At 40.2% G+C, this 27,882-nt stretch overlaps 2 protein-coding genes across 2 annotated transcripts in view; one reads left to right on the plus strand and one right to left on the minus strand.

Annotated features, from left to right (window-relative positions):
- Positions 1 to 27,183, plus strand: TMEM204 (transmembrane protein 204; the record flags this gene model as incomplete). The annotated part of the gene is made up of 3 exons (XM_080619785.1): positions 1 to 874; positions 15,045 to 15,200; positions 26,939 to 27,183. The coding sequence occupies exons 1-3, from the start codon at positions 595 to 597 to the stop codon at positions 27,181 to 27,183; spliced, it is 681 nt and encodes a 226-aa protein (XP_080475911.1). The 5' UTR covers positions 1 to 594.
- The window catches only part of IFT140 (intraflagellar transport 140), a gene marked incomplete at its 5' end in the record, with an annotated part of 75,959 nt that overhangs the window by 17,767 nt on the left and 30,310 nt on the right, over positions 1 to 27,882 (minus strand). The gene's annotated exons all lie outside the window — the stretch shown is intronic.

Below are 27,882 nucleotides of genomic sequence, written 5' to 3' on the forward strand. Positions count from 1 at the left end.
TGGAGATTCTCCAAACTTGCAGTGCTCTGTGAGATTACAGCACTCCCCTCCAGTTCGCCTTGTCTTTGAGAGAATGACGTTTGTCACAGTTTGCGGGATATTCTGAAGCTTGCACTCAATACCAAGGCTTTTGGAGCAGTGCTGGTTGAGTCAGAGGACTGGGCGCTTGGCACGCTGCTGGCTAGCATCCCAGCTTCAGCCCCGGCAGCATCTCCAACCTGCTGCTTCGAGACTGGATTCTATCAGGATTCGCTGCGTCTCACAAGGAATGGACCTCCCTGTTGTTCAGTTTATCACAGGACTGGCATTACTTATCAAAGTGCAAGAAGGTGGATAAGCCAAAGCTGGGAAGCACCTAAAAAAAGCCTCTCTGTGTTCCTATTTTATGGAATTCTCCAACCTACCTCGCAAAATTTTCATTTCTTTGATCAGAAACACCTCTGGAGATTACTTTGAGAATGAACGGTGATGTCCTCTAGCCCTTCATAACATCCTCGCAAGCTGCCTGTTTCAAGTCCAATTTCAATGTGCTGCAGCTGACTGAGACCTCGTGTCTTCTGCAAATAGGAACTGGCAGCAAGCTGACAGTCAGATATGACTGTCCAGAAACTGGTAGCCACAGCTGTGTTGGTAGCCCTGGTCTCACTTGTTCTCAACAATGCCGCTGCCTTTACTTCCAACTGGGTGTACCAGACCCTGGAGGATGGGCGTAAGCGCAGCGTGGGGCTCTGGAGGATGTGCTGGCTGGCAGAGAAGAGCAGAGGAGGTGCAAGCACGAATGCCAGGCATGGGCAAGGGGAGGAGCGCGAGTGTGAAGCCCTGGGCTGGGGTTCGGAGTCAGCTGGGTTCCAGGAATCCCGCAGCACTGTCAAATGTAAGTCCCATCTCTTGTCTGCTCTGCTTTTGCTATGCTGTAACTGACACAGTGTACCTGGTCCCCTGGAGATTTATAACCTAATCTCAAAATTGTTGATGACTGATTCTAAACATCGCTTAACGTTCATCCCCAAATAAATTAATTTGAGAAAAAAATAATGATGTTCACCAGTGATGACCTAAACTCCTCCTCCTCCCACTCCACAAAAGCAGTAATTTACACTGTGTTTTACACAGTACATAGAACTATATAAGTGCAAGTCGAAAGCTCTGAGACATCTGCTGCCCGCTTTTGCCTCCTGTGTCCCTGCTATCAGCATGTCCCTTGCTGCTCCATACATTTAACCCCAACCCCAGTTGCTCTGAATACCATAAAATTTAAAAAACAAAGTAAGCATTCAGATGCCACATGAAGATATTTCACCCTCTGCTTACATTTGTGGGAAGTGCCAGGAGTGGAAAAGACAGAAATACTTTTGGTAAAAACATGTAAAATTGAGACAGGCCTTAATGTATGCAACTACATACAGCAATTGGTATCCTGGTTGGGGAACATGAATGTCATGAAGCATGGTGTGTTCCTAAGTTTGCAAATTCATAGACCCATGGGATCTGACAGATGCCTATGTGTTAACCTGAGCTAGTTACAAGTTTTGGATGAGATGAAACCTGTAACCTGTTGAGAAATATAAAGCTGAATAATAAAAATGTTCACTTCTCACAGTCCTTGTGTTAACACCCCTGCTGTCGCTCAGCTCTGGAGCAGAGCTGTGCCTGAAGTAGGTGTGGCCACTCAGAGCAGGCCACAAGCAGCTGGTAACAGTCAGGGCCATGTGTCCCCCACATCACTGCTCTGCCTTCAGAGAACCATGCAATGGTTTGGGTTGGAAGGGACCTTAAAAGATCATCCAGTTCCAACCCGCATCCTTCAAGGAATTGAATTTAACAGAACAAATGCCTGTGAAGCTTATGCCTTGACAGACACTAAGATCTTTCCAGAGGTTTCAAGGGTGCTCATAAACAGCTCTGCCACCTTGGTGCCATTAGTAATAACAGAAGTGATTTCAGAGATTCTTTTTTCATGGTTAGAAATGTGGAGAAAGAGAAAAATGCTCTGCTCCTCCTCACAGTCTCTGAAGACGAAAACCCAGAAGTATGAGGGGGACTTCTTTAAAAACCTGTTTTAATGTGGACCCATTCCACACAATGCTTTCCAACACAATTGTGCAGTAATGTTTCCTTCACATTTGCTAATATTAAACCTGCATAAAGCACAAACAGAAAATTTCCAAACTGTTGTAAAGCCCTAAACCTAACTTGCAATTCTTTTTTAACCAAAAGAACTTTTGTAATGACAAATAAAAAGGATTAGACTGTTGAAAAGCTCCTTGATGTGTATCAGCAATTTCTTCACTAGAATCACTATTCCAATTAATATTTATAAGCCATTTCTAACTTGAAAAACATGCACACCAGTCATGAATGTTAAAAGTACACATTCTATAATCAACAGCTGGAAAGAGCTGCATATTGGAATTTGGCACCTGAAGCACTTTAAACCCACCGACTTGTATTTCTTGCTGTGCACAAGTCAGAAGATGGGTAGTAAATAAAAAAAAGGGTGCAGATATGCCAGTTTCATGGCAGAGTTGTTTGGGCAGCAATTTTTTACATCAAATAAAAGCAAAATGTGATAGGAAAATTTAAAATTTCAGAGTAATAATCACAGCATGGTCAAGTCCCCAGAAGAATCCTCTAACAAACACTCTTAAAATTTCTAATTTAAAGGAGGACTTTGAAGCCCAGTGACACAATTTATATAGGAATAAAGCATCCATTAACTATTTAATCTGGAAGTAAATAGTAAGCAAAAGGCCAATTCTGCATTTGAAACAAAATCTCCACAGCTGTGCCATGACAAACTAAGCAGGAAACGAATCTGTTGACAGACATGTTTCCAAGGATTTTACATACAGCCAATACGGGCCTGATTCTGCATCCACGGTTTTGTCATTTCTCTAATGAGAAATCACACCTTATTTTAGAAATATATACATGACAATCCTCATCTGTCAGTTATAGATAAATCACAAACATGTATGTGTATGTTTATACATGCATATAAAAATTTTCTGAACAAAGAAGTTCCTTCCTCAATGATAAGACTTAAAATGCAGTATTTTGGATTCCATTTGTCAAACAATAAATAGAAAATATGTTCTTCCAACAGCAATGCAAAATAAAAGCCACAATCTTGCTCATATTAAAAAAAAAAGAAATTATGTATACACACATACATAGGGGAGGACAAGTTATTTATATCACAGTTAAACAGAAAAAAAGTAAAACCTTTGAGAATTTGCTTTACTGATGGCTTCGTACAAGTAGCATGGAAGTAACAGCCAACTAAATGTGCTACTACAAGCAGGCTCACTCACTGGCAGAGAGAAGTGCATTCTTAAAACTTCTATTTTTCACTGATTTTCACTGCCTGTTCTTTCTCCCACTGAAATCACAGCCAATGCTCCTTCTCAGAGGACACAGCACAGCTGGGGTGGGGTTTTCCCCCCATCATCATGTACACAGCTCAAGCAAAATAACTGCAAGAAAAATTGTGGAAGTAGCTCATTGTGTCAGGATTGCATGTGCTTAAAGTGAAAATAAACTACGGCAAATTGAAACTAATCATTATTGAAGTTTTGCACATTTTTTTGTGTATGACGGATCATAGCAAATGATCTGTCAAAAGATTGTGTAGGGAATGAACTACAAAAGTCACTGTGATGGAGCATGTCGGCCAAAAGCCTGTCTGAAAAGGCAAAGTCACATTCCATATGAAACACTTCTCTGACCCAGTTCCCTGGTAACAGGACACCTCTGTGAATTATTTCACCGTAAAACAAATCACTGGAGCTAGAGGAAATGAAGGTGTTTCACATTCATATTCTATGATGTAAACACTGCATCAGGGATATTTAAGTGTCAGTAAAGGACTACTGGTATAAATGCCAAGTGACACAAAAGACCAGGGGAGTTTACAGATACTGCAGCAGAGGCACCATGCGAAATAAAAGATTAGAAATGCAGAAAAAGGAAATCCAAGGCTAGAAATAAATGATATTAAAAAAATTATATGGAAACAAAGTGTCTCATTGTCAACTATTTCAGCAAGGCACAATGCAAGAAACATGGATGACACTGGTAGCAGGGGAAAGTACCTCAACTTTGGTTTTCAATCATCTTTATCCACTTCTTTCTCTGCTTACCCTGCACCCTTCTTGTAACCATCTGTGAAGCCAAAAAGCTTCTGTGAGACATTTCAAATGACTAACAGTAAGAATAAAAAACAGGTGGAATGTTTGGGGTGTGGCGATGGGATGGTTTTTTGTGCGATTATTTTTTTGTTGGATTAAGTGGTGGTACCAGGAGTCCAACAAGTTCTGCTTCTACCCCAAGCTGAGTGATGTTAGTGTGTGATAGTTCCCTCAAAGTGGCAACAAACTACCAGATCTGAAATATTTACTTATGCTGAGAAGCAGAGCTCAGTTATGAAAACACCAATCAAAGTTTTTCTGACATGGACAAACCTAAATGACAAACTCAAAAGGCTTCATCAAGAACTCCCCTCTTCAAACACTTTAAGGAAACCTAGCCAGGTCACCTAACTCTCTTGTCACCTGAGTGAGGGCAGAGAAATTTGCCAAAGATGCAGTTTCAGAGCTTTTGCAAAAATACAGGAGATTATGCACTTGTCTGCATCTCTTAACCCTTCAAAAAATACCACATGTAGTAGAAGCATGCACTTAATAACATCTTGGGTGAGACAGTTTGTCTTGAGTCTTCAATACTCAGCTTTGGCCCCATTTAATTCATCAGCAGACACATTATACTGAGCAACACAGCATCATGCAAGGACACACAAGCTACCTTGAATAGTGAGAACATGAAGCTACACCACCAGTGATGTCCTCTCAGTGTAAACCAAACCTACTCAAAGCCACTGCTATTAGAATCATAGAATCCCAGACTGGTTTGTGTTGGAAGGGACCTTAAAGCTCATCCAGTTCCAACCCCCTGCCATGGGCAGGGACACCTTCCACTAGACCAGGTTGCTCCAAGCCCCGTCCAACCCGGCCTTGAACACTGCCAGGGATGGGGCAGCCCCAGCTTCTCTGGGCAACCTGTGCCAGCGCCTCAGCACCCTCACAGGGAAGAACTTCTGCCTAAGAGCTCATCTCAGTCTCCCCTCTGTCAGGTTAAAGCCATTCCCCCTTGGCCTGTCCCTGTTTCCCTGTTTCCTATGTCCTAGCCCAATACCAGGCCAGTAATAACTGTGTTGCACTGTGTGAGCACACCAGATTACTTGGAATCAGCTTAGATATTTTTAACCGCGCTGCACGGTACAAATACACCTTGAATTCCTACTGTGCTACAAGGCTGTCTGGGTGGACAGATGGAGCTGATTTATTCATTACACGAGGTCACAGTCTGTCCCTTTTTGTCTAAAGAACATTATGAACAATGTGGAAATGCAGGAATAGGGAGGGGTTTGAAACGATGTAGAAACCTCGCTTAGTACTTCAGGGCTCCAGAAGACACAACAGAAGTCCCAGTAGTGGGAAGCTTTTATCAGCTACAGATGCCTGGAGCAAGATAGCTTTGGACAATTGTAGTTCTTACAAGGGAGTGTAACTGGTGCCAGGGAGAGGCACAGTGTCATGAGCACCTATGTGACTGCCACAGGGACCAAACATAAACACCTGTCCAGCCTAAATGTATGATTTATGCAAATACAAGTACACCATGAAATACGGTGGCAAAGGCAGGATGTTGCAGAATGCTGCGCTGTGTGGGAGCGAGGAGCTTGGCTTGCAGAGGCAACACTTCACTGGAGTGTCCACATCCACTGTATGTCCACAAATTCCCAATGTCCACACAAGTCTCTGAAATTTGGCTGGGTAGGAGCCAGGTTGAACCAAGCCGCTGAGCATGTTGCAGGCTTGTGTTACTATTTCAATATATGCAGATCAATAAAGGAAGCCCACTGCATTTTGAGAAGACAGGAATGACCAATAGATTAAAGCATGCCCAAAACCTTGTCATATATATGGTTGCCTGGTAAACTGCTCAGGCTTTTGCAGAGATGGAGGCAGTGACTACTTGGGCTTGTGATTTCCCCTCCCAACATATACATTATGATCAATACTTAAATAATTGAAATGACTAAATTAATGGTAAATGCCAGTGAAGGCATATTGTAAGAGGTCTGGCTCTTCAAATTAATGTGAATGCTCATTTTAATGTGGATTTTACTATGCTGTGTATATGAAAAAGTTCAAAACTTTTCAGGATAAGAAAATTAACCTAATATGTGTTTCAATACAGTACCTTCACGTGCATTGTACAGAAATATTATCAGAGCAATCAATGTTTAGTTTCTCTCACTATCAAGACTTTGAATTCAATTTAAGGATTAAGAGTGAAAACGGAGCTTTTGAACATTTCAGCTTAAATACATTTATTACAGCCACCAAATTATGCTTATAAACTGGCAAACCATAACATGTAGACAACTAAATATCTTTGCAAAGCTAGATCTGTTAGAGCTCTGATCTGCTAGATCAGAGCCCTATCTGTTGATAACTGTATAGAAGCATTCTCAATGCTGAGTTTGCTTAACATCCCCTTAATCATTAGTACTTGTTCATATTGAAAATAGTTGATGTGGCTATGTCTTCATTGCAAAGTAACTACTGATGCTGTTAAAAACCAGCCAACCAAACCCCAACCAAGCACAATCTTCTTTCCCCAAACAAGATCTGTGTGCCTTTCAAACTTAATATTCACATTTGAAGTTTCACACTCAGATGAGCTCAATCATCAAGTTCCAAAATATCTAAAGGGATGATTTCACCAGTCTGTCACACCAGAACATTCTTTTAATTGTACTGAAATAGAATGGTTTCTCTCCCCCTTTCTTTAATATTAAGTGAAAAATCAGAAATTGCATACTTCAGCAAGAGATGAAGCTAAGCAAAATAAGTGACTGTTAAAATTTTTAAGATATCCATCCAGCAACAGAACACACTGAGGACTCCTTGTAGCTGAAAGCTATATGGATGCTTATGAAGATTTTAAAATAGAGAGGGAGAGACTTTCCTTTTCAGTATCAAGTCCTATCCTTACGATAAGGCACAGAAACAACATCATCATGTGCAAAGACTACAAACGGATGAAGAAAAATTAGTTCAGATGTCTTTCACTTTTAAGAAATTAGTGTCTGTTCAGACGAACAAAATATATCTGTATCAAGAAGGCAGTGCTATATTAAATCTTCTTAGTCTGTTAGACAGTCATGCAAAGGTGCACTTAGATACTGCCAGCATTTGGTTTAGTATGTTTCACAAATACCTTTAAAGTGTTTCAATATATTTCCTAATTCATACTCCAGAAACCAGCTCAACATTAATACCACAAACTTAAATCAACAGAAGAAATGAAATGTCCAAAGGCTTCATAAATAGAGTACGAGTTTGGGAGGCACAGCATGATGCTGACTGTCAATAAATAATTACAGGGACATTCAAGACACAGCTCCAGCTGATTTCCATGTCAGCTGCTGACACCTTTTCTGCACGTCTGATCTGTGCTGACAATGCTGACATCCAAAATGAGAGGAACACACACTCGGTTGCCAAAAGTTTGAATAAAGTGGATGTTTTTAGAGTTATAAAAAAGGGCTTATTCTAAAATTATTTATTAATATGGAATTCAGTTTTCTCCAGGTTGGAATTCAACTTCATTACCAGCAAGACCATGAGTAAGAGTTAGTGAGAATGAAATTAAACAGAGAACTGGTCTAAACAGCACCAGTTCAGTGTTTTGGCAAAGCACTCTTTCATGTGTTGGGTGATACAACCCAGTTAGGTAAAAGTGTACTATTCTGACTTTTCCCAATGCTTGCATGCTTGATTTTGCATTTCTGAAGTCCTTATAATGTGGATTTTAACAAACACTCCAAAAGGCTGAAAAAGTAGAACTCTGCTACACAAAACCATGTGCTAAGCCTGGGCAGGCTTCAACCCTCTCAGTTAATGCACAGGCATGACTATTACTTATTTTCCAAATGACTTAGTAACGCATGCAGGAATGATGAGTGGAGCTCATAGGAGCTGCGCAGTGAGTGCTCAGAGCTTGGATAGTATGAGCTCTTTGCTCTCTGCTCTTGAATGGCTGGATGAACACATGCAGACTGTAGTCAATATTGTGTCAACCACACTGCTCCAGGACAACGGAGGCATGATGTGATGACCATGCCTATCAGGGCTCGGCTTTCCAAGAATTTAGTTGCCAGCTATGGTTCTGTCAGGGCAGTGTATGCTAACACCAAACTACTTACTGGAGTGAAAATTAACAGAATAGCAGGAGATGCACCCCTTATCTCAATGTAACACCTCAGCAAAATGTCAAGTTCCAAAGGAAAACTGTGTACTCAGTTTCAACCTCTTGATTATGTTACAGAAAGATCCAATTACTGACCTAGTTGGATTAAATTTTTACAGCATAACATGATCTCAGCCTGCAGACATCTAGCCCAAGAAGATGAAGTCTAGCAAAGTTTTTGAAAATTGGTTGAAAATTGGTTGAAAACCAATTCTTACAAAAATAAGTGAAGCAACTTCAGCATAAGAAGTACTACCAGTTCTATCCATAATTATTTAGAAATCGCTATTTCAGAAATGCAACCGTTCATCCTCCTTTTCAGGATAAAGCCATGTATGAACACTAAGCACTTATGAAGACAAGGCACATCTCAGGCTGCATACTCAGTAATTCACTGAATAAGTAATCAATAAATAAACCCAAGAACCATAAAAAGGAGAGAGCATTGATAGAACACTTGGGGTTTTAATTCCTTTCATTGCAAACATAGCAGCCATTGAATTCCTCCTATAATGTCTGCCTTTTTATGTGGACACTGAAAAAAGGTTAACAACTGAGTAATGTTTAAAGAGCAAGCTAATGATGAAAAGCTATTACATGCCAAACATGGTTGGAATAATTTTTAAACCAATACCTAAAAATGTAACTTTTGCTTAAAAGAATAGTAAAGTTGAACACAGCTTAAGTGGTTGTTTAACACCAAAAGAATCAATAGAAAACAAGGAAGAAAAATTCCTTGGGAGATTTAGAGTATGGATAAACTGACTGATGTAATCAAATTAGCAGCAGCCTAAAATGGTGCTCTCCTTCAGCTCAGCAGAACCAATTCCTGCCCATCGAATCCCAAAGTTTTAAACAGCATTTTTCATGCCCTACAGTGGGGATACAGTAACAGCATGCCCACAGGCAGCTCTTGCAGCTTAGAGGACAGGCAGGAATTGTGAAGCCACAGTGAGATGTTCATTGTTGCTGCTATTCCTATCCAGGGATAAACACGGCATCACTAAACTCCTTCCCAGGCCTGGAAACTTAGTAAGTTACAGAAGGTGGACTTAAGTTTGCATTAAAATTTTTGTTCACCAAAACTGGCATTTCTCAGGGGAAGTTTTAGACAAATATCACTGTATCTTGGACCATTTAGTTTCCTTCATACACACTCTGTACTTTCATCAGTAAAAAGCATGAATCCCCACCTATGATTGTTTTTTCCCTCTATGCAGACAGAAAAGAGGAAAAAAAATTCACATTTTAAGACATTAGCATAATTTGATTTTTCAGTGAGATCATCCTTCCTCATTAACCCAAAGCACTGCAAATTACTCTCCAGTATGATCAACCTACTTCTGCGAAACACAAATAGTCTGGGGGCTATAATGGAAAGTAACAAAACAAAATTACTGCTTGCAAATAACAAAATCAAATTAATATTTCTAATCCAGATGGATACATATGGTCTAGGATATGAGCAAAACAACAAGGAATTTGAATTGGTCTCGTCCCTGGAGTTTGTGTTTTACCCTTGACTGATCACTGTTATAAACAAAGCAGAATTCATTAGCCAGTATCCAAAGCTGTACACGAGAACCAGATGGATATCCTGTCCATGAACTCACTACTTCTCAGAATAAACTGGGATCAAGATGGGCTTCCAGAAGGAATACATCAGTGACTGGTATTTTATATTGATGAACAACGGCCACATAGAGGAGAGTTTTGGAGACATTCAGTGTCTACCACTTTTTCCAGTTCTTGACCGCCAAGTTGCATCTTAAGGGATGTGAAGGAGAGGTATTAAGTAAAGCAGAGAGAGAATCTGGATTGCTGTGTCTTCCTCACCTGTATCAGACACGCGCAAAATAAACATCTGCAGTGTCCAGCTCTGTTCTGCTGGAAGCATCCACATCGACCTGTAGGGAACTCACAGTTAAACTTCAGGAGACAGTTGACATGAGCAATAGTGAGTTCAACCCCAAAAAAGTGGGACATCAAAAATACAAAATACCTATGTCATGACAGTCTTAGACAGTAGATTGTAGAAGCTAATGGTTAACACAAATGCCACCAGTAATTGTGCAGATATTATTATCGCTATGAACCTCTTGATTTACAAATTGTGGCTGACAGAAATCATTCTGAAAAAGTTGAAGTCCGCAATGGACACAGAAAGTTGCAATGCAATCAGGGCTACTGTAAATGAAGCAGAAATGTTTGATGTGGTTGAACAGGAGAGCCTAAATTCATACTAGTTTTAAAATCTATACAAAATACATCAGAATGGACTGAAGCTGGCTACTGAGGAATTTCTGGTTTACCTATAATTTAAAATAGCAACAGGCAGAGTAAAAGAGCACAAAGGTAAACACTAAATTTCACATAAAAACTATACTTCAGGCAATTTTATAAGAGATGAGTTATATTTATTCCTGGATTGAGCAGTCATTCAAGCAGGAAAAGTTTTGTGGTCTAGCTTTCCTCAACATGATTTACATTTTAAACATCTTTGGGTACAGGCTCTGAAGAAATGCTTTGAGATTGCATACTCAGTTCCCTTCCTTGATCAGTGTTGTACGCTGCTTGTCATCAGTAAGAGGAGGCCAGAGCTGCCTTCCACAGGTACCACCGTCTGGAGTGTTTCATGTTGCAGAAGCTCAGCTCAGGGCTGAATACGTTCAACATAGAATTACCATGTGCCAAACTGGCGATGTGCAAAGTTACTGTGGCTATGAGTCAGAGTTACCTGCAGAGGGGCACTGCCAGGCTGAAAACAACGAGCTCTACTGAAAGAAGAATGGAGTTCATAAGAGTTATACATTATTAAGTTTGACTTTTTTCCCTCTGAGGAAGAGGAATCATTACAATTTTAGAACAAAACCAAAAGATGACAGATCATGTTAGAATAAGACAACAATATCCTCAGAAAAATATGGAAGGGAATTCAATTCTTGTAATACCTTATTCCATAAAAATAACTATCTTTACATTTAATGAGATCACACCAGCTGCTTCCTCCTTATTCTACCTGTCATCATCCTGCAGGGGTTCCAACCTGGACCAAGTGCAACCTTCTTTCTGGTAAAAAGAAGCAGCTATGCAAAATAGTAATTGCATTTTTACATCTCTCTGAACAGTGTAATGTATCAGGCAAATACACATCTGTAAACCTGCAGTTCTTCCAAACAGTAGTAAAGATCATCAGTGTTACACATCCAATGCCACTGCACTGTCCAATTGCAAGAGGACAGTGATGACAGAACCACTACTTAAAGACTAAATAATTACAAATTTTGTTGGAATTCAATTGAGCCACAGTTATAAATTTACTGGTGTAAGCATTCTAGATATAATATCATCTATGGCAAGGCCAAAAGAATTTACAGTACCGTTAAGTGTTAAAATGCAGTCATAAAAAACAGTGAAGGGAAACATTTGGTGTTTGTTCGTACGGGCTAAGCTTCAGACATTTAGGGGGTATAAAATAACAGAAGCTGTTGGTTTTTTTTTTTTAAGCTCATGCATATTATATACAGACAAGGCAATGGAATTCCTTATGGCTGTAAACCAACTATTTTTCTAGTTTGATACTACAGACAGCTCTGTTGACAAATTAAAGTACTTTAATTCTAATGGCAGCAAGCCTGCTCTTTACTTAGGACATTTCTCCTTTGAAAGGTGTTACTAACTCTTCAACAAGCATTGATTTCAAGGTATTGGAGAAGTCTGTTTAAGTGGAAAAACAGAACACTCCAAATGCTCAAAGTTTTACTGATATTTACAAAGCTTAGCCATCTGAATACGATTATGTTATCAACCAACATGCTCTGTGACCCGTAAGCATTCAACACGGCAAAAGATCTAAATGCTCCCAATGCTAGACAGGACAATTTTGAAAGTTAAACACAAAATCTTTGAGCAAATTATTTTCTTGAGTGAAATAAGTTTCCTCTCTGCTGAGAGATGAACTCACTAGGAAAACCAAAAAATACTTAGTATGTTATCTTCTTAACATTTCATTCAATGTGAAAAAGTTTAATGGCCTACGGTTCTTAACTAACTTTCAGATACAATACCATATTTTACTAAATTTTAATTAAATCATGAGTTGTTACTTAGAACACTGGAAGCTAAAGATGACCCATGAAGGGAAAATAAAGGGTAAACTCATTTTTACAACTCAGAAAAGCAGACCAGACTCGATGACCACAATGCTTGTTGATACCAAGTTTTGTATTCTGCACTTCCTAGGTGTCTCCTTGGAAGATCAGGAATCAAATTGTGTGCACCCACTAAACTTATAAACAGTTAAATTACTCTTGAAAATCTGAGGAATATTCACATCCAGAGTCTTTCTAACATATGCCAAACTTAAACACTGAACTGCGTCCATTTCAGAATAGCAACGACATGTTAGCAAAAATGTTGAACTGGCACAATGATATTTAGAAATCCCACCTTTTGCTAGACAGGAAGGAAAAGGATGAAAACAGGACATACATCAGGTTAACAGGAAAAGTAGGAAAAAAGCCTGACTAAAAGTACTCAACTTTGCAATGAATGTATTCCATTCAGTAGCCAGCTGGGAGACACATTTAATCAGGTTTCTGCTCAAGATTCCAGGTATCTATGTCTGTAATTATTTCTGCATTTGTTCTTTATATTTAATATCGAACCACAGAATCATACAGTCACAGAATATCTCAAGTTGGAAGGGAACCATAAGGATCACAGAGTCCAACTCCCTGATGACTAAGTCCAATTCCATATGACTAAGACCATCATCCAGACACTCCTTGACCTCTTGACAGGCTTAGTTCTGTGACCACTACCCTGGAGGCCTGTTCCAGTGACCAACCAGCCTGTCAGTGAAGAACCTTTTCCTAACTTCCAACCTGAACTTCCCCTGATGGAGCTTCATTCCATTTCCTTGTGTCCTATCGCTGGTCACTGGAGAGAGATCAGCACCTCCCCTCCGCTGCCTCCCTTGAGGCAGGCAGTGATGTAGGAAGGCAGTTGACTGTGATGAGGTCCCCCTTAAGTGATGAGGTCCTCCCTCATTCTTCTCTTCTGCAAGTGACCTCAGCTGCTCCTCAAGACTCTGCTTGAGTCTTGCCCTCGAGGCCTTTCACCATCTTGGTCGCTCTCCCCTGGGTACCCTCTCATAGTCTGATATCCTTCTTGTATTGAGGTGCCAAAACTGCACCCAAGACTCAAGGTGGGGCCACACCAGTACATTGCAGAGTGGGACAGTCACCTCTTTTGACTGTGCTGTGCTTGATGCACCCCGAGACATGCTTGGCCCTTTTGGCTGCCAGGGCACGCTGTTGACTCGTATTCGGCTTGCCATCAGCCCAAACCCCCAGATCTCTTTCCGTTGAGCAGCTCTCCAGCCTCTCATCCTACAATTTGTAACCATAGCCAGGATTACCTCATTCCAGGTAGAGAATCAGGCACTTGCTCTTCTTGAATTTCATACTGTTTGTGACTGCCCAGCTCTCCAGCCTATCCAGATCATTCTGTAAGGCCTCTCTACCCTCAAGGGAGTCCACAACTCCTCCTATTTTAGTATTGTCAGCAAACTTATTTAATGTACCTTCGATTCCTGCATACAGACCATTTATAAAAACATTAAAGAGCACTGGCCCGAAAACTGAGCCCTGGGGAACCCAAACTGTGGCCGGACACCAGCCTGATGTCACCCTATCTACTACAACTCTGAGCCCAATGTGCAGATGAACTGGTCTAGGCATGTGCTGGAAAGTTTATCCAGAAGGATACTGTGAGAGACAGAATCAAAAGCTTTGCTGAAATCCAAACCCATCACATCTATTGGCTTCCCTTGGTCAACTCAATGGCAGACCTTGTCATAAATGGAAATTAAGCTGATTAAGCAGGACTTTTCCCTCATGAACCTGCGCTGGTTGTGACCAATGACTGTGTTGTCTCTCAATTGCTTTTTGGTAACTCCTAGAATAACATTCTCTATAATTCTACCAGGCACTGAAGTGAGACTGACAGGCCTGTACTTACCAGGACCTTCCTTCTTACCCTTCTTAAAAACTGGGGCAACATTTGCCAGCTTCCAGTCAAGTGGGACCTCTCCAGGCTCCCAAGACCAATACAAAATGACAGAGAGAGGTCTCATCAGCCAGTTCTTTCAGTACCCTGAGATAAATCCCACTGGACCCCACATGTAGCTGGAGCAGCAAGTCTTGAGCAAGTTCGGGTTGGCTGGGAGTTTATCATCCTGCAGTCATGGTCCTCCAACACAGGGCTCCAGGGGTCCCAGGGCTCATCATCGATGTTAAAGACAGAGGTGAAGAAGGCATTAAATGTCTCTGCTTTGTCTACATCCCTATTTGTGATGCCAAACACACACCATTCCTTTCCCAAAAAACTGTGCCACTAATTACAGGCAGAATAAGGCAAAAGCCAAGCACCTCCAGGGCCATCCATGGAAATTAGCTGCTTGTTTCATACAAGATTGTTTTGCGCTGAAGCAATACTTATGGGATGCTGTGTAACTAAAGGGAAGATTCAATACACATCTTAAAGAAAATCTTTTCTTAAGCAGACCACAGGGAATGCAGCTACAGCAGGGGGCTGCTGGATTATGAATAGTGTCAGAATCATTTTCTGTGGACACATTTTACTTAGCCACTCAGCCAAGATTTTCTTATTCCCCATTTTGTATCATTTTAATGTTATGCGTACTTCTTATGTTTCCCTAGTGCAGTTTGATATGATGCGTGCTTGCAACCTCATCGCTACTGTTGCTCTGACTGCTGGCCAGCTCATCTTTGTCCTGGGCCTAATGGAGCTGCCTATCATTTCCCAGGATACCCAGTGGTGGGAGGAGGCTATAGCTGCTGTGTTTCAACTTGCCAGTAAGTCCACTTCTTTTTACTGATAGAAAAATACATTGTCTTTACTAAATCCAGGTCAAAAAGAGTTTCTTACTTTATAAATCTTTCAAATGACAAAGAATAGGCAAAGCAGCCTAAACCTAAAAGTAAGCTCATTGTCTCTTAGAAGCTTTCCCCATGAGATTCTGCAGTACATGAATAGAAGCTTTTATCTTGGATATATCAGAATGAGTCAACCAAGAAAAACAAGCCTTTATTATTTCCTATGAAACCAGGAAGGCAAACATGAAAGAAATTCACGGGATGCAAAGTAATCCCCCAGTTTAGCAGGACAAAACATACCAAAGGCTTGGCATATCTGAAAGCAGAGCAGAATGGCTGAGGAAAGTTTTGAAGTCTTGCTGAAATATGATTATTTGCTTTTAGCTAACTGAATTGTACTCAAGGACCGTCAGATGGATTTTGATAGACAGACACATCTGCAATCTAGCAAAGAAAGCTGGAGTCAATTCATAATATTGACTGCTATAAATAAAATTCCCACAGTAGCTTTCATGGACACAGACCACATACAGAAATGAATGAGGAAAGGAGGAAATGGCTTTATCACAATTCCATGTTGACAGCAGTGACAATGAACTGTAAACCTTTTGCAATAATGCCTTTCTTTACTACATAAGTCACTCATTACAGCAAGAGTCCAATCGTTTCAAATATCCATGCATGAAACTGTTATTAATGGAGTAGAACATCCAAGCTGCTTACAAGATCCGCTTAAAAACATATAATGTTATTAATGTAAAGCGCAGGTTATTTTTCTGTAAATTTTAAGTTCAACTTTAAAAACTCAGACAATTTAGAATGGTGTAAACCTGCTGAGACCTCATATTTATACTGCTGCATGATCAGAATCTTGTAATTGAAATACAGTGCTCAGCAGTGAACACCCATTAAGGATGACGAACACGACAGCCAAACAAGAGGAGGAGTCTCAAAGCATCTGATCCAGCCTCAAGGACCAGAGACCCTCAAGCAGAAGTCAGTGCTATTAAGAGACAGATACAGCCTTGCCATAACAAGATTCCGTACAGCCTCTTCATGTACACCACGGTGTTTACAACTCTGGATACCTTAGGTCTCCCTGATGATGATGCCTTCTCAATTCTTACTCCCTTCCCTCCTCCCCAAAACTTGACATGTCTGTTTTTCCCAGAGCGGAAACGCATTCTGGCCCCGTTTAGCTGTGTTGCTTCATTGACAAACAGCACAGGGGACAGCCCTGGGCCGTTCTTCTATCAGGGCTGCTAATTTTAGACTGGGATTTTTTTCCTTTTTTTTTTTTTTTCCTGTGCTGGAGTCTGTTTTAAACACAGTCAGAGAGAGACTGAAGGGCGCCAGGATATCCCGACACAGGAGAAGGAAATGCCTGCTATTACCTGTTATGCAAGCTGAACCTTGAAATCCCCAGCGCTGGGAGGGGAGAGGGGAGGGAAGCCAGAGTCAGAATGATTAACAAAACACTAATGAGAATGGCTGAAGAAGCTGTTGAACCAAGGAGTTCATCTGCCTGCCTATGTTCAAAAGGTGTGAAGAGATGGATCTGGCAGCACATGACAGTTACAGAGACAGACATTGTGCTGTATGAATTGGAGGTCTCCCATCTGCAGAAATAATGCAGTGACTCTGGTGGCTATCCCTGCCCCCCCCCCCGCCCAGTCCTCCTCTACAGTTATGCCATGCTTTCCTTCACCATCATCAGATGGTTTTCTGCCTTGCAATCAGTAACATGATATTCATTTTCGATCTCATTATCTTAATGAAGTTTTTATTTTAAACAAATTTCTTCCCGATAGCCAGAACCACCAGCTGAAGTCTTCTGGAATGTATACTTTCAAAAAAGAGAGGGAAGGAGTCATCACGTCTGCCATTATCCAATATAAAATAGACTTTTCGGAGACCTCCCTAGTTTTTCAGTGTTACATTAGCTGCTGACTACTTGGATATCAAGGGCCTATCTTTCATACTGGAATATGCCAACAAAAGAGAGAATCAGTCACCTGTAGAATGAAATCTATTATTGTGGAGGAAGGCTTGAGTACATGGTTCATAATCACAAAGTCAATTCACAATTTTCTTATTTTCAGTCAGAGTTTACTTATTGAAACATTATGTAGGGGTTTCATCACAGTTTCCCAATGTCTGAACAAAAGTCCTTTTTGTTTTAGAAAACTAAGTGTATCAAGTATTCTCTTTGAACCCTACCACAAGTTGAAATCACCCATCTCCAACCCCACTGGAGCCTGCAATGATTCCAGGCTCCACTGCTTTTCACTCCTGCCACCTGCAAAAGCATTTGACAGTCATTCAGAAAGGATGGACCTCTGACAGAAAACAAAGCCCCAGGAAGCAAAGAGGAAGGAAAGAAGAGAGGAAACAGCACAGCTCCAGAGACAGCAATGGGATTCACACAGCTCTACAACCTCACACTTCCCTGTTAACAGGAAGGCTAGCTGTTTGCTTTGGAAAAGGCATGTGGTGAAAATGGAACCAGTGTTGTATGTGGAATCTTGTGTCAATGCTCAGAAATTTCTCTCCAGAGGGTTTTGGGTTTTCTGGAGTTTTGTTTTTTTCTTGTTGTTGTGTTTGGGTTTGTTTTTTTTGTGTGTGTGTGGGGGGGGGGGTTCGGTTGGTTGGTTTTTTGTTTTCTTTCTTTCTTTTTTTTTTTCCCCCCCAAGGAATTGTTACAGCCTCTATGTGTTGAATATAGGATGAATAACAGAGCTGACAGAAGATCAGTTGGAAAGGGAAGTTCATACTAACAGGATAGGGAAGAAAGATCACTTCAGAGAAAACTGAACTACTACAAGCAGTAACCTGCCAGACTGTATCAGACCTAAAGGGACTCCAGCCAAGTCTCCAACCTTGTACAATGGCGATTATCACAGACTTTAGAGTGATATGTTTGAAACATAATGGGGAAAATCCAGGATACAATATCCCTTACATTAGATCTCATCCAAGTTTCTGAAAGTCCAAGATTGGAAAACCCTGAATCATCATGATTAATATGCTTGTAAATCCATATTCAGCATTAAATTACTTCAGTATGTCAGATCATGAAGATTAAAAAGTTCTGCACTCCTACAGAGCTTGTCACTTACAGTCAAGTAAATTACAATCTCACCTCTCCTGAATTTCAAGCATTGCATTCCAGCTTTTCCCACTGTGTTTTTCTGCTGACAGTGTATTTCACTCCAGACCCCAACAGGTTACAGGAAATTGGAATTTACCCATACTCTCATTTCTGTACTTCTAAACTGAAATCAAACAATTGTTAGGCCATTTAACTTCTTTCTGGGTACTACAACTTTAGATTGGTTGAATTCCAGAAAATCTTAATGCAGATAGACCAGCAAAGCAGCCATTTGGAAAATACAGCTGAAGATATCCACGACAACAGTGTGATTTTGATTTCTGTATTACTTCCTTCCACCTTTTTCCTTCACAACACCCTCAAGCCAGATCTGTTCTAAGATGGAATCTATGGAGCTGTAAACCTAATACTTCCTGAAAATGAAGCAAATAAATGAGATACTGTAAATAACCTAAAAATCATATCAAAGAGAGAGAACTTAACTGCTTAATTTGTACTAAATGTTTTCATTATTTTTCATTTTTATTTCACCTCAGTGCCAAACTTGCTTGTTCTTTATGTGGACTGCAAACCTAACAATAAAGTGATCTTTTTTTTCACACGTTTGCAAAGATCTTAAAATATAGAAGCCTATCCCACTTGTGTTGACTGAAATGGTTCAGGTGAGCAGCTGAACCAGCAAACTGGATGGGCGGTAGCTCAAAGAAGTACATTGAACCCAGCTGACCTGTGTATATTCTTCATGCCTGAATACTCATATATGAGTAGCAGGTGATTTGTTGTAGTATCTCAATGTCAAGGGCACATATTCTAATGAGAAATATGGTAACAAATATATCACCAGATAAATATCATTTGGATGTGCAAGTACAGGGAACACGTTTTACGACAGACACAGCATTAGAAATAACGCAGTAATGCAGATAGAAATGTGTGAAATGAAAAGTTCTTCAACTCAAATATCCACTTCATTGCTTACGAACATGCATATTACACATACACCGAGGTCCCTCCTAGCTAGATCCCCAGTTACACAACTCTTCGATGCATCAGGAGATGGACACAGCACTTGAAAAAGAGAAGTAGATGACCACTGAAGCTTCCAGGAGGCTCACTTGTCAGTGACCGCTTCTCTCTGCACAAGTTGTTTTTTCTCAGGATGACAAGAGCTCTTACCTGTCTGATAGAGTTTACTGCCACCAAAAGCAGAGCTTGCTTTGACTCCAGCTGAATGGAGGTGCCAAGTAATGTTTGCTGCTGACTTTCTGGGTGAAAGTCTGCACATTTATCCTTATGTAAACAGCTTCCCACCAAGAATTATGCCTTATGCACAGGGAATCAGCCTTCAGTTCAAGGACTGCCATAATTTCTAAGTCAACCTCTACAAGGTAACAAAGAAAAGCAAGTTCACTGTCAGTAGACTTGTTAAATAGTGCTCTACAACTCCCTTTGAAGATTTCCAACCAACACAAAGTAGAACCCACTGCCTTACACTGACTAAATTTCATAACTTATCAGGTTAAAGACAAAAGTGGAAAGCCATTGTAATACAGTGGTGAAAAATGAAGGACAAAAGGGTCGTATTGCCCCTGAGAAGGCTGGTCTATGTAATATGCATGTTCATAAGCAATGAAGTGAAATTTGAGTTGAAGAACTTGTCATTTCACACACTTCTGTCTGAATTCTAAGAGATGTTATGTTCTACCAAAATATTTGGAAGGAAATTTTTATTGTACTCAACAATGTACAACTGAAAACTCAAAGGCCACTAAAGTCTCCACAGCATTTAAACCAAGCAAGCATACTTCTGCAGCTTCAGCCTGCTACTACAACTAAGAGATCACAACTACTACACAACTGTAGGGGCCCTACAAGAAATCTGGAGAAGGGCTTTGGACAACGGCCTGTAGGAACAGGACAAGGGGGAATGGCTTTAACCTGACAGAGGGGAGACCGAGATAAGATCTTAGGCAAAAGCTCTTCCCTGTGAGGGTGGTGAAGTGCTAGGCACAGGTTACCCACTGAATCTGTGGCTGCCCCATCCCTGGCAGTGTTCAAGGCCAGGTTGGACGGAGCTTGGAGTAACCCAGCCTAGTGGAAGGTGTCCCTGTCCGTGGCAGGGGGCTGGAACTGGATGAGCTTTAAGCTCTGTTCCAGCCCAAACCAGTCTGGGATTCTGTGATTGTATGATTACAGAAGCTCCATATATGCCTCACACTGTAGCAACTCTTTTTTGTGCCAAGCTGACACAGGAAAAGGTGTTAATTGAGTGATCATTTACGTAAGTCCTATAGCAATTGCACTTTGGGAATCTATCTCACTGTGAGAATGAGTTGAGTCCCTATAAGCAGCTTATTCAGGCTTGTGGTTCATTGCAGCTAAATCATTCCCTGTAAATGTTTATGGGGCATGTAGAAAGGGGGCGAAAAATTTCTCAATCCTGTTTGCAGTTCTGATGCAAAGGCGTGGGTTGTCAACTCCCAGCAGTCTGGCTGCTCTATTTTCCTTCTTCTCCCTTTTCCTGGCAGCAAAAGTCATCCTAGAGGACAAGCTGTAAAGAGGAGATTTATAACTCCCAATGTAGACTCTCTACCAACCTAGAAAAAACCATAGTGTAGATTTCTTCAACTGCACTATCAATGTACTAATAAAAAGAAGGAATGTGAATCAAGGGGTGTCTAAAAAGAAACCAATCCAAACAAACAGAACTATCACAGAAGTAAGAAAGTGCCTATGAGAGTTCTTTTAAAATGGTAAAAATCTGTAGGTGGCTTACAGCCAGCTACAGTCAAACAGGAAATTCAGTATACAGATCTGAAATGTAAGTTCAAAAAGTAACATTTTCCCAACCCACCCTCATTCACAGTCAATACTGTCCCAATCAAAAGTCTTCCTAGTGAATTCGTTATCTGTTTCCTTCCCCAATGAAAAAGGCCCCCCAGCCAGACTTGTTTTGCTATGGATGGGAAACAACTAGAGATAAAGAGCAGCTCTATGGGAAAATAAAGTACTTTAAGTAATCTCATCAGGATTTTTAGTAAAGATGTGGCCTCTGTGCAGACTTTAGACAATACACAATAAAATGATCTGGAATTGACTGATGTACATAATTAAATTAATTAAAGGAAATTCACCTATGCATCTGAAAGTCTTGTCATTGATACGAAACAGAAATGAAACCAAATCAGATGAAAATGTTTAATATTTTCATAACTAAATTTAAGGAAATATTTCCCATCGCAGCCTTTTTCAAACTGTATCATAAAATTAGAGATCAAGAAGACTGATGGCAAGTAGAGGAATTTTCTGGTTATTTTTAGGAGAGTTACCCATGGGAAATAGTCTGGAAAGCTAACTGTCTCCCTTCAGGTATTTTATTGGAATACTGAAGCTAAATTCAATGTCACAAATGTCTTTTAAAAAGTGAAAAGTCACCACAGTCAGTTTTAGTCATGGAGACAGAAGCTTTTCTTAATACAAGGTTAATTTTTATAGGTACTTCTAACTGGTCTGCATACCATCCAGAGCCAAGTTCTGCACTGGTATATTTACATTAAAAACTGAGCCAAACCCATATTACACAAGCATCAATAGGAGTAGAATTCCAGCACCATTTTTCTTACAGTAAATTCTCATTAAAATGATAAACTAATTGAATACTTAACAGTATTCAAAGGCACCAAATTAAAATGTTGTCAAAGATAACACAGGTGAAAGCAGTAAGCAAAACTGGAGATACCAATATAATGAAAATCCTCTGCTTTACCTATCTTCTTAGTAAAAAGAAAATATTAGTCAAACTTCAGTTTCATTCTCTTTCCTTAGAGCAACTGAGTATTCCTGAATCAGAGCATGAGGGTCTGAACCCAGTGGTACACACATAATTATCCATAATGTCCCATCCAAACTAGGAAGACACCACTCCTCCATAGACTCCACATCCATATAACAAAGGAATAAAAAAAAATATTTAAAAAAAATCTACTTTTCCCAAGAAAGAAGAAACTGTAAAGGAGAAGGGCTAGGCTGGCACAACTAGAGGATTTAGTGTTTGCCTAGTCATTTAGAGAGCAGACTTGCCACTAAATGTTTCATCTCAATTCCTAGCTGCTGAACACCACCACTAGAAGGGCAAGGAAAAGATAAGTAGCACAGTGGAACACTTTGCTTCAAGAAATCTGATTTTGCTTAAGTTGTTACAGACAAAATCCCTCTCTGGGGGGTTTCACACAACATCATCTTTACAATAGCAGCACTCAGTAAAATTTAAGTATCATTGAATGCAAATGCAGTCTTTTTGCATCAATATGATTTCTTCACCCTTTGCCCTTTAGTTCCTACATTCATAAATCCAGTATCAGGTCATGCTAATATGAAATAAGAATGCTGGAAAATGATGTTCACAGTGGCATTTTTATTCTGGAACTCACATACACTGGCAGAACTGTAAAACTAATGGTGGAAACTCTCTACAGTAACATGCTTCCAACTCTCCCACCTCTGTCATGTTTTTCTCTCTTCTGTCAGTTTCTCTTCAGCCTGCAGCAAAGTATTTTGAACAGATCATACATTCTTCACTCAAGAGCTCCAGTGACTCACTCCTGCTACCTGCCAAGCCAGGAGCTTGCAAACCCATTATCTTCCTGTTCCCCCCTGCTCAGGCAGTGGCACTGAACTGCAAAAGGACAGAAAGCCTCTTGCACTACCGGCTGCTCATTTGATCAGGGTTCAGGCAAAGGGCCTGTGAAGGGGAACAGTCTTGCTAGCATAAATAGTTTTATCTGGGGACCTGTAAGGAAGCCTTAGTGCTTCTTCCTGGTGGATGATTGCTCCATTGGATGGAAGAGAGCTCATGAAGATGGACGGCCTAGCATGGAAATGTGTAGCCATTTAGGACAGTAATCAGCTGTAAGCAATACATAAGCAAGAAAGAAAAAGCTGAGTAATTTTGGCGGAAAAAAGTTTAAATAATGGAAATGTTCCTATGGTGTTTATTAGCTTGTACTGTGCCATAAAGAAATGTATATAGACCACTGCTGCTTGTCTTAGCTAAACGAACAAAGGATGGGGCAAAACTGATGTCTAAGGAGCACAGCTCTCTCACACTTGTGCAAACCAGCTTTTCCCAGCAGGTTTGCACAAGCAGACCTGGCTTTCAGTTTAAACTAAAAGTGCTAACCATCCGTACTTCCCTAAGGCAGAGATAATGATAAACAGCTGTAAACCTGCAGTGGGAGAGCACCAGCCACAATTCCATACCTGGAAATATCAGGGTTACTCTGCATAACTGGTGTTCCTGAACCTAGCTCCTTCTGCCAAGAAAGCCTCAAACATATAATGCAAGATAAAGTGGACCATTGTTAATATTTATAACTGTCTCTTAGAGGTACCTGTAAGTGGTCACCGGTACAAATAGCTTAGTTCAAAGCTTCTCCTGCTTAAGGTTTGTGATTTGCATCATACTTAAAAAAGAAAAATAAAATTTCACAGAATCACAGAATGGTTAGATTTGGAAATGACCTTAAAGATCATCTGGTTTATTTTTATTTAATGCTTTTCGGATTCTCTGAGAAAGTGTATGTGAACTGGAAAAGAATTCTGAAAGGAAAACTGATCACACACAGTTTTGTCATGTGCCAGAGTCATCAGGAAGATGGATTTCTTGATTTGTACTAGCTCCCAAAGCTCTGAAATACAAAACAGAGCACAGAAGTTTTATCATTTTGGTTCTACAGATGGGAACCAAGCCATCTCAGAAGACAGTTTAAAAAAACCTGATGTATTCCATTATACAGTATCTGATCTCCCCCCCTCTTCTCTACCATATGCTTTAGGACAAACTGAACTTTGAGAATGACACTGGAAGTGAGGAAAAACTATTTTCTTTCTGAGCTCTGCTGCAATCTTCTTGTATGCCACTACCACTAACAACAAAGAAACAGATTAAAGTCATAAAAGACCCAGATAACACCAATCAGCAAAGTCATGAGAATTTAAAAGCAATTCAGGGAAACATCATAGAAAAGGAAGAGCACGACTTACTGTGGCTTTGAGGACAAAAGTAGAGTTCTTTGAATGCTGAAAAAACATGTGCAAACTTCACTGAGGATTGTGAATGCATAAGAACATTCCCACTTTCACATGTGATGAGCTAAGCATATGACTATACAGAAAAAATAACTCCTTTGAAGAAGATCACTTGCTTTTAACAGTCTATCCAAGAATGTAGATAACATCTGCCTGGCTCCAAGAGATCAGGATTTTAAAAGGTATGCGTAGTCTGATATGTACCTCATACCATACTGTCATTCAGCAATGATTACTGAAAAAAATGAATGAAGATTCAAGCTTAATTGGTCAAAAGCACATCTTCTACAATTTTTCTATACTCAGTATATTTTTGAACAGTGGTCAAGAAACAACTTTCAAACCTGTATATGCTGAAATAATGCTAGATGGGGAACCCATCTCCAACCTGGTTAACATAAGAAATAATTAATTAACATTAGAAGTAATCCTGCAGACTGAATTTGTGAGTGCTAGATCAGTGATCTCTGCAACTCAATTAAGTCAGTGTGCTCCATGTCACCACATTTTCCATGTCACCACATTTTCCCCAGGTGAAACTTACTCTTTTAAAACTAAGCTGAACCATTAAATAACTACTAGACTTAACTGACAAAATCAAGGTGTTATTAACTGCTGTTTTCACAATTGAGTTGACAGCCTAAAACCTATGTTAGACTTTTCCCAGCAAAGGTTACTGCAGAGTGGTTGAAGAGCAGGAAAAAGCTACTCCTCCTGTAAGAACCTATTTCCTCTTTATATATCCTTAGGAAGAAATGCCTCACTTCAAACCCTCTTTGGTCCACGGCATCTGTGGAACAGTGCTGCCTCGGGAGGAAAAGGTGTAGCAAGCAACTGAGACACAAACCACCTTCTAAGTAGAACCAAGAGAGCTGAGGATGCCAGATGTCTGCGGAATTAATACTCATTTGTTGCTAGTTTCATTAGGAGGGGGATTCAGCCCTCACATTTTTAACTCTGAGAATAGTTAAAATGTCGTGCCTACTTACGTAGTGATTTTTTTCATCCTATTTGTATTTCATTTCCCTCCTCTATTTTTTTTCATCTGTATATAATTCATGCCTTTTCCATTTTCACTGTTTTACTAATACTCTTTTTTGAAAGAAACCTGATACAATGCATACTCAGGATGTGCTCTTTTATGGAAAATCAAGGACCAGAGCCAGGTATTGCACCATGTTAAAGCCACAGATCTGTGAGAACAGTGTTTGCAGGCAGTGTGGCTAGCTGAGAGGACAGCATGCAGCCACTGGGACCTACTTGCTCTTGCCAGTCCTTGCCTGTGAACTTAGGAAGATGGTATATAGAAATCCTCTGGCTGTTTATGGGTCTTCGTTTATTCTAGTCTTTCTTCATGAAGGGGTCCTTTGATCAGTGCTGTTTCTTGTGTGATGGTGGTGGTTAAGGAAGTGTGTAGGAGAAAAGAGAGAGAATCTTTTGTCAGCTATGGAAGCACATTTGCCTCCTTGTATGTTTGTTTCAATCTAATCATATATATAAATTACTTCTCTTGAAAAGCTGAAAAGTAGTTTTATTTGAGAAGAGGCACAGGAAGGCACTAATCCAATAAAGGGCAGAAAAGTAACTGTGTGCTTATCAGTGCGTTCTTCAGGGAAAGGGCAGTCTTAGTAACATAAAAAGGAGTCAGAGATACGGATTCTGACCCTTGTTCTAATACTGGCCTCCTGCATGACCCACCTCATCCCTGAAATAACACTATTTACCAGTGGTGTCTACCAAAAAGAATGTGGAAAATATTTTTTTTCAGGGTTTTTTTTTGCAAATCTCATTGTCTATCATCTCCAACCAGAAGTGCCAAGTGCAGTGTTATCACTCTAATATTACTGACCTTTTAGGGAATGTACTACTGTGCTTAAGGTTAGGGACAGAATGGAAACCTTGCGTTTGGCAGCTTCTGGAGGAATAATATTGCTCCTGGCCCATAACAGTTTTTTCTGGCACAGAAAAAGTAGGACCATAAAGTCCCATTTATTTCACCTTCGATTTTTTTTAAGCCTCTGTACATTACTTTTATTATTTCTGTAAGATAATTAGCTATTCATCATTTTTGCAGTTTACAATAGCAGCCTGCCTTACATAAACAGTTTTAAATTTCAGAATAAGTGTACCATATTCTGAATAAAAGATTTTCCTTACTAATATTATTAATATACCAGTTTTCTATGGTGGCAACAGAAATAAGGACATCTGTGTGAGACAAGAGGATGGGAAAAAACCTACCACATGAAATACAGCTAAGTGGGTGTAAGAAATTTAAATCAGAGAGAACAGATTTAAACCTGACATTGAGACTCCATTTAGGCACCCAGCCTTTGCATACATCATATATATATATATACATATCATGCCCACATATGCCTTCAGGAGAACACATACACACATCATAGTAGGGATGGAAAGGCTTTACAGACTCAGAACTGTTGGCCTATGGCCTCTCTCCACTATAGAAGTTCAAGAGAATAACTCACTAAAAGTAATTCTCACATTCTCCCTACAGGTTTTGTTCTGGTCATCGGATTGGTGACTTTCTACCGCATCGGACCATACACCAACCTCTCTTGGTCTTGCTATCTTAACATTGGAGCCTGTCTTTTGGCCACGCTGGCAGCTGCCATTCTCATTTGGAACATTCTTCACAGGCGTGAGGACTGCATGGCACCCCGGGTCATTGTCATTAGCCGTACTTTGACAGCACGGTTTCGCCGTGGGCTGGAAAATGACTATGTTGAGTCCCCGTGCTGAAAGCATGGACTTGAAAGGGGAAAGATCTCCAAGGAGATCCGCATTGAAGCTGTCTTCTATAAATATATGATATAATTTAAAACTAAGGGTTGAAAGACATCACAAAGCTCACTCTTGTGGGCAGAGGCCCTCAATTATTACTTGGATGGGCTCCATCTATATACATATGTATAAAACACATAATTTTATATATACTATATTATATTGCCCTCTCCCTCTGCTGTACAGCACAGAATGCTGGATTGTCAGAATCCTGACAGAGCGGCACAGCTACATGTCATCAGAGTCAGCTGTAGCAGATGTAGAGTGTAAGCAATGAGAATATAAAAAAGAGGCAACCAAACATGTTTTCTCTGTCTGCATAAAGTTATCCTAATAATAATGAATAAGTCTATAGGAGACCAGTGACAATAGCTTTGGCAATCTAAGAAAGCAGAAAACTCACTATAGAATAAGCAATGATTTTAACAGCTATTTAGGTTTCATGAATCTTCAGTCCTTCCATCCACCTCTCTTCAAGGAACTTCTCATCAGCTGCAGCACCTGCTCTGCAGCCATAGCGTAGCCCAGACAGTAAGAAGCAAAAGCAACTCTAACCATGCTAATTGCAAAGAATGCAGAAGAAATAAGTTGCAGTTTTTCAGACATTTCTTTTGTATCCTGAGACAAAGATTTGAGTTTCTCCTGTATGTAAACAGA

The sequence above is a fragment of the Psittacula echo genome (assembly GCF_963264785.1).
Source record: "Psittacula echo genome assembly, chromosome: 5".
NCBI classification, from domain to species: Eukaryota; Metazoa; Chordata; class Aves; order Psittaciformes; family Psittacidae; genus Psittacula; species Psittacula echo.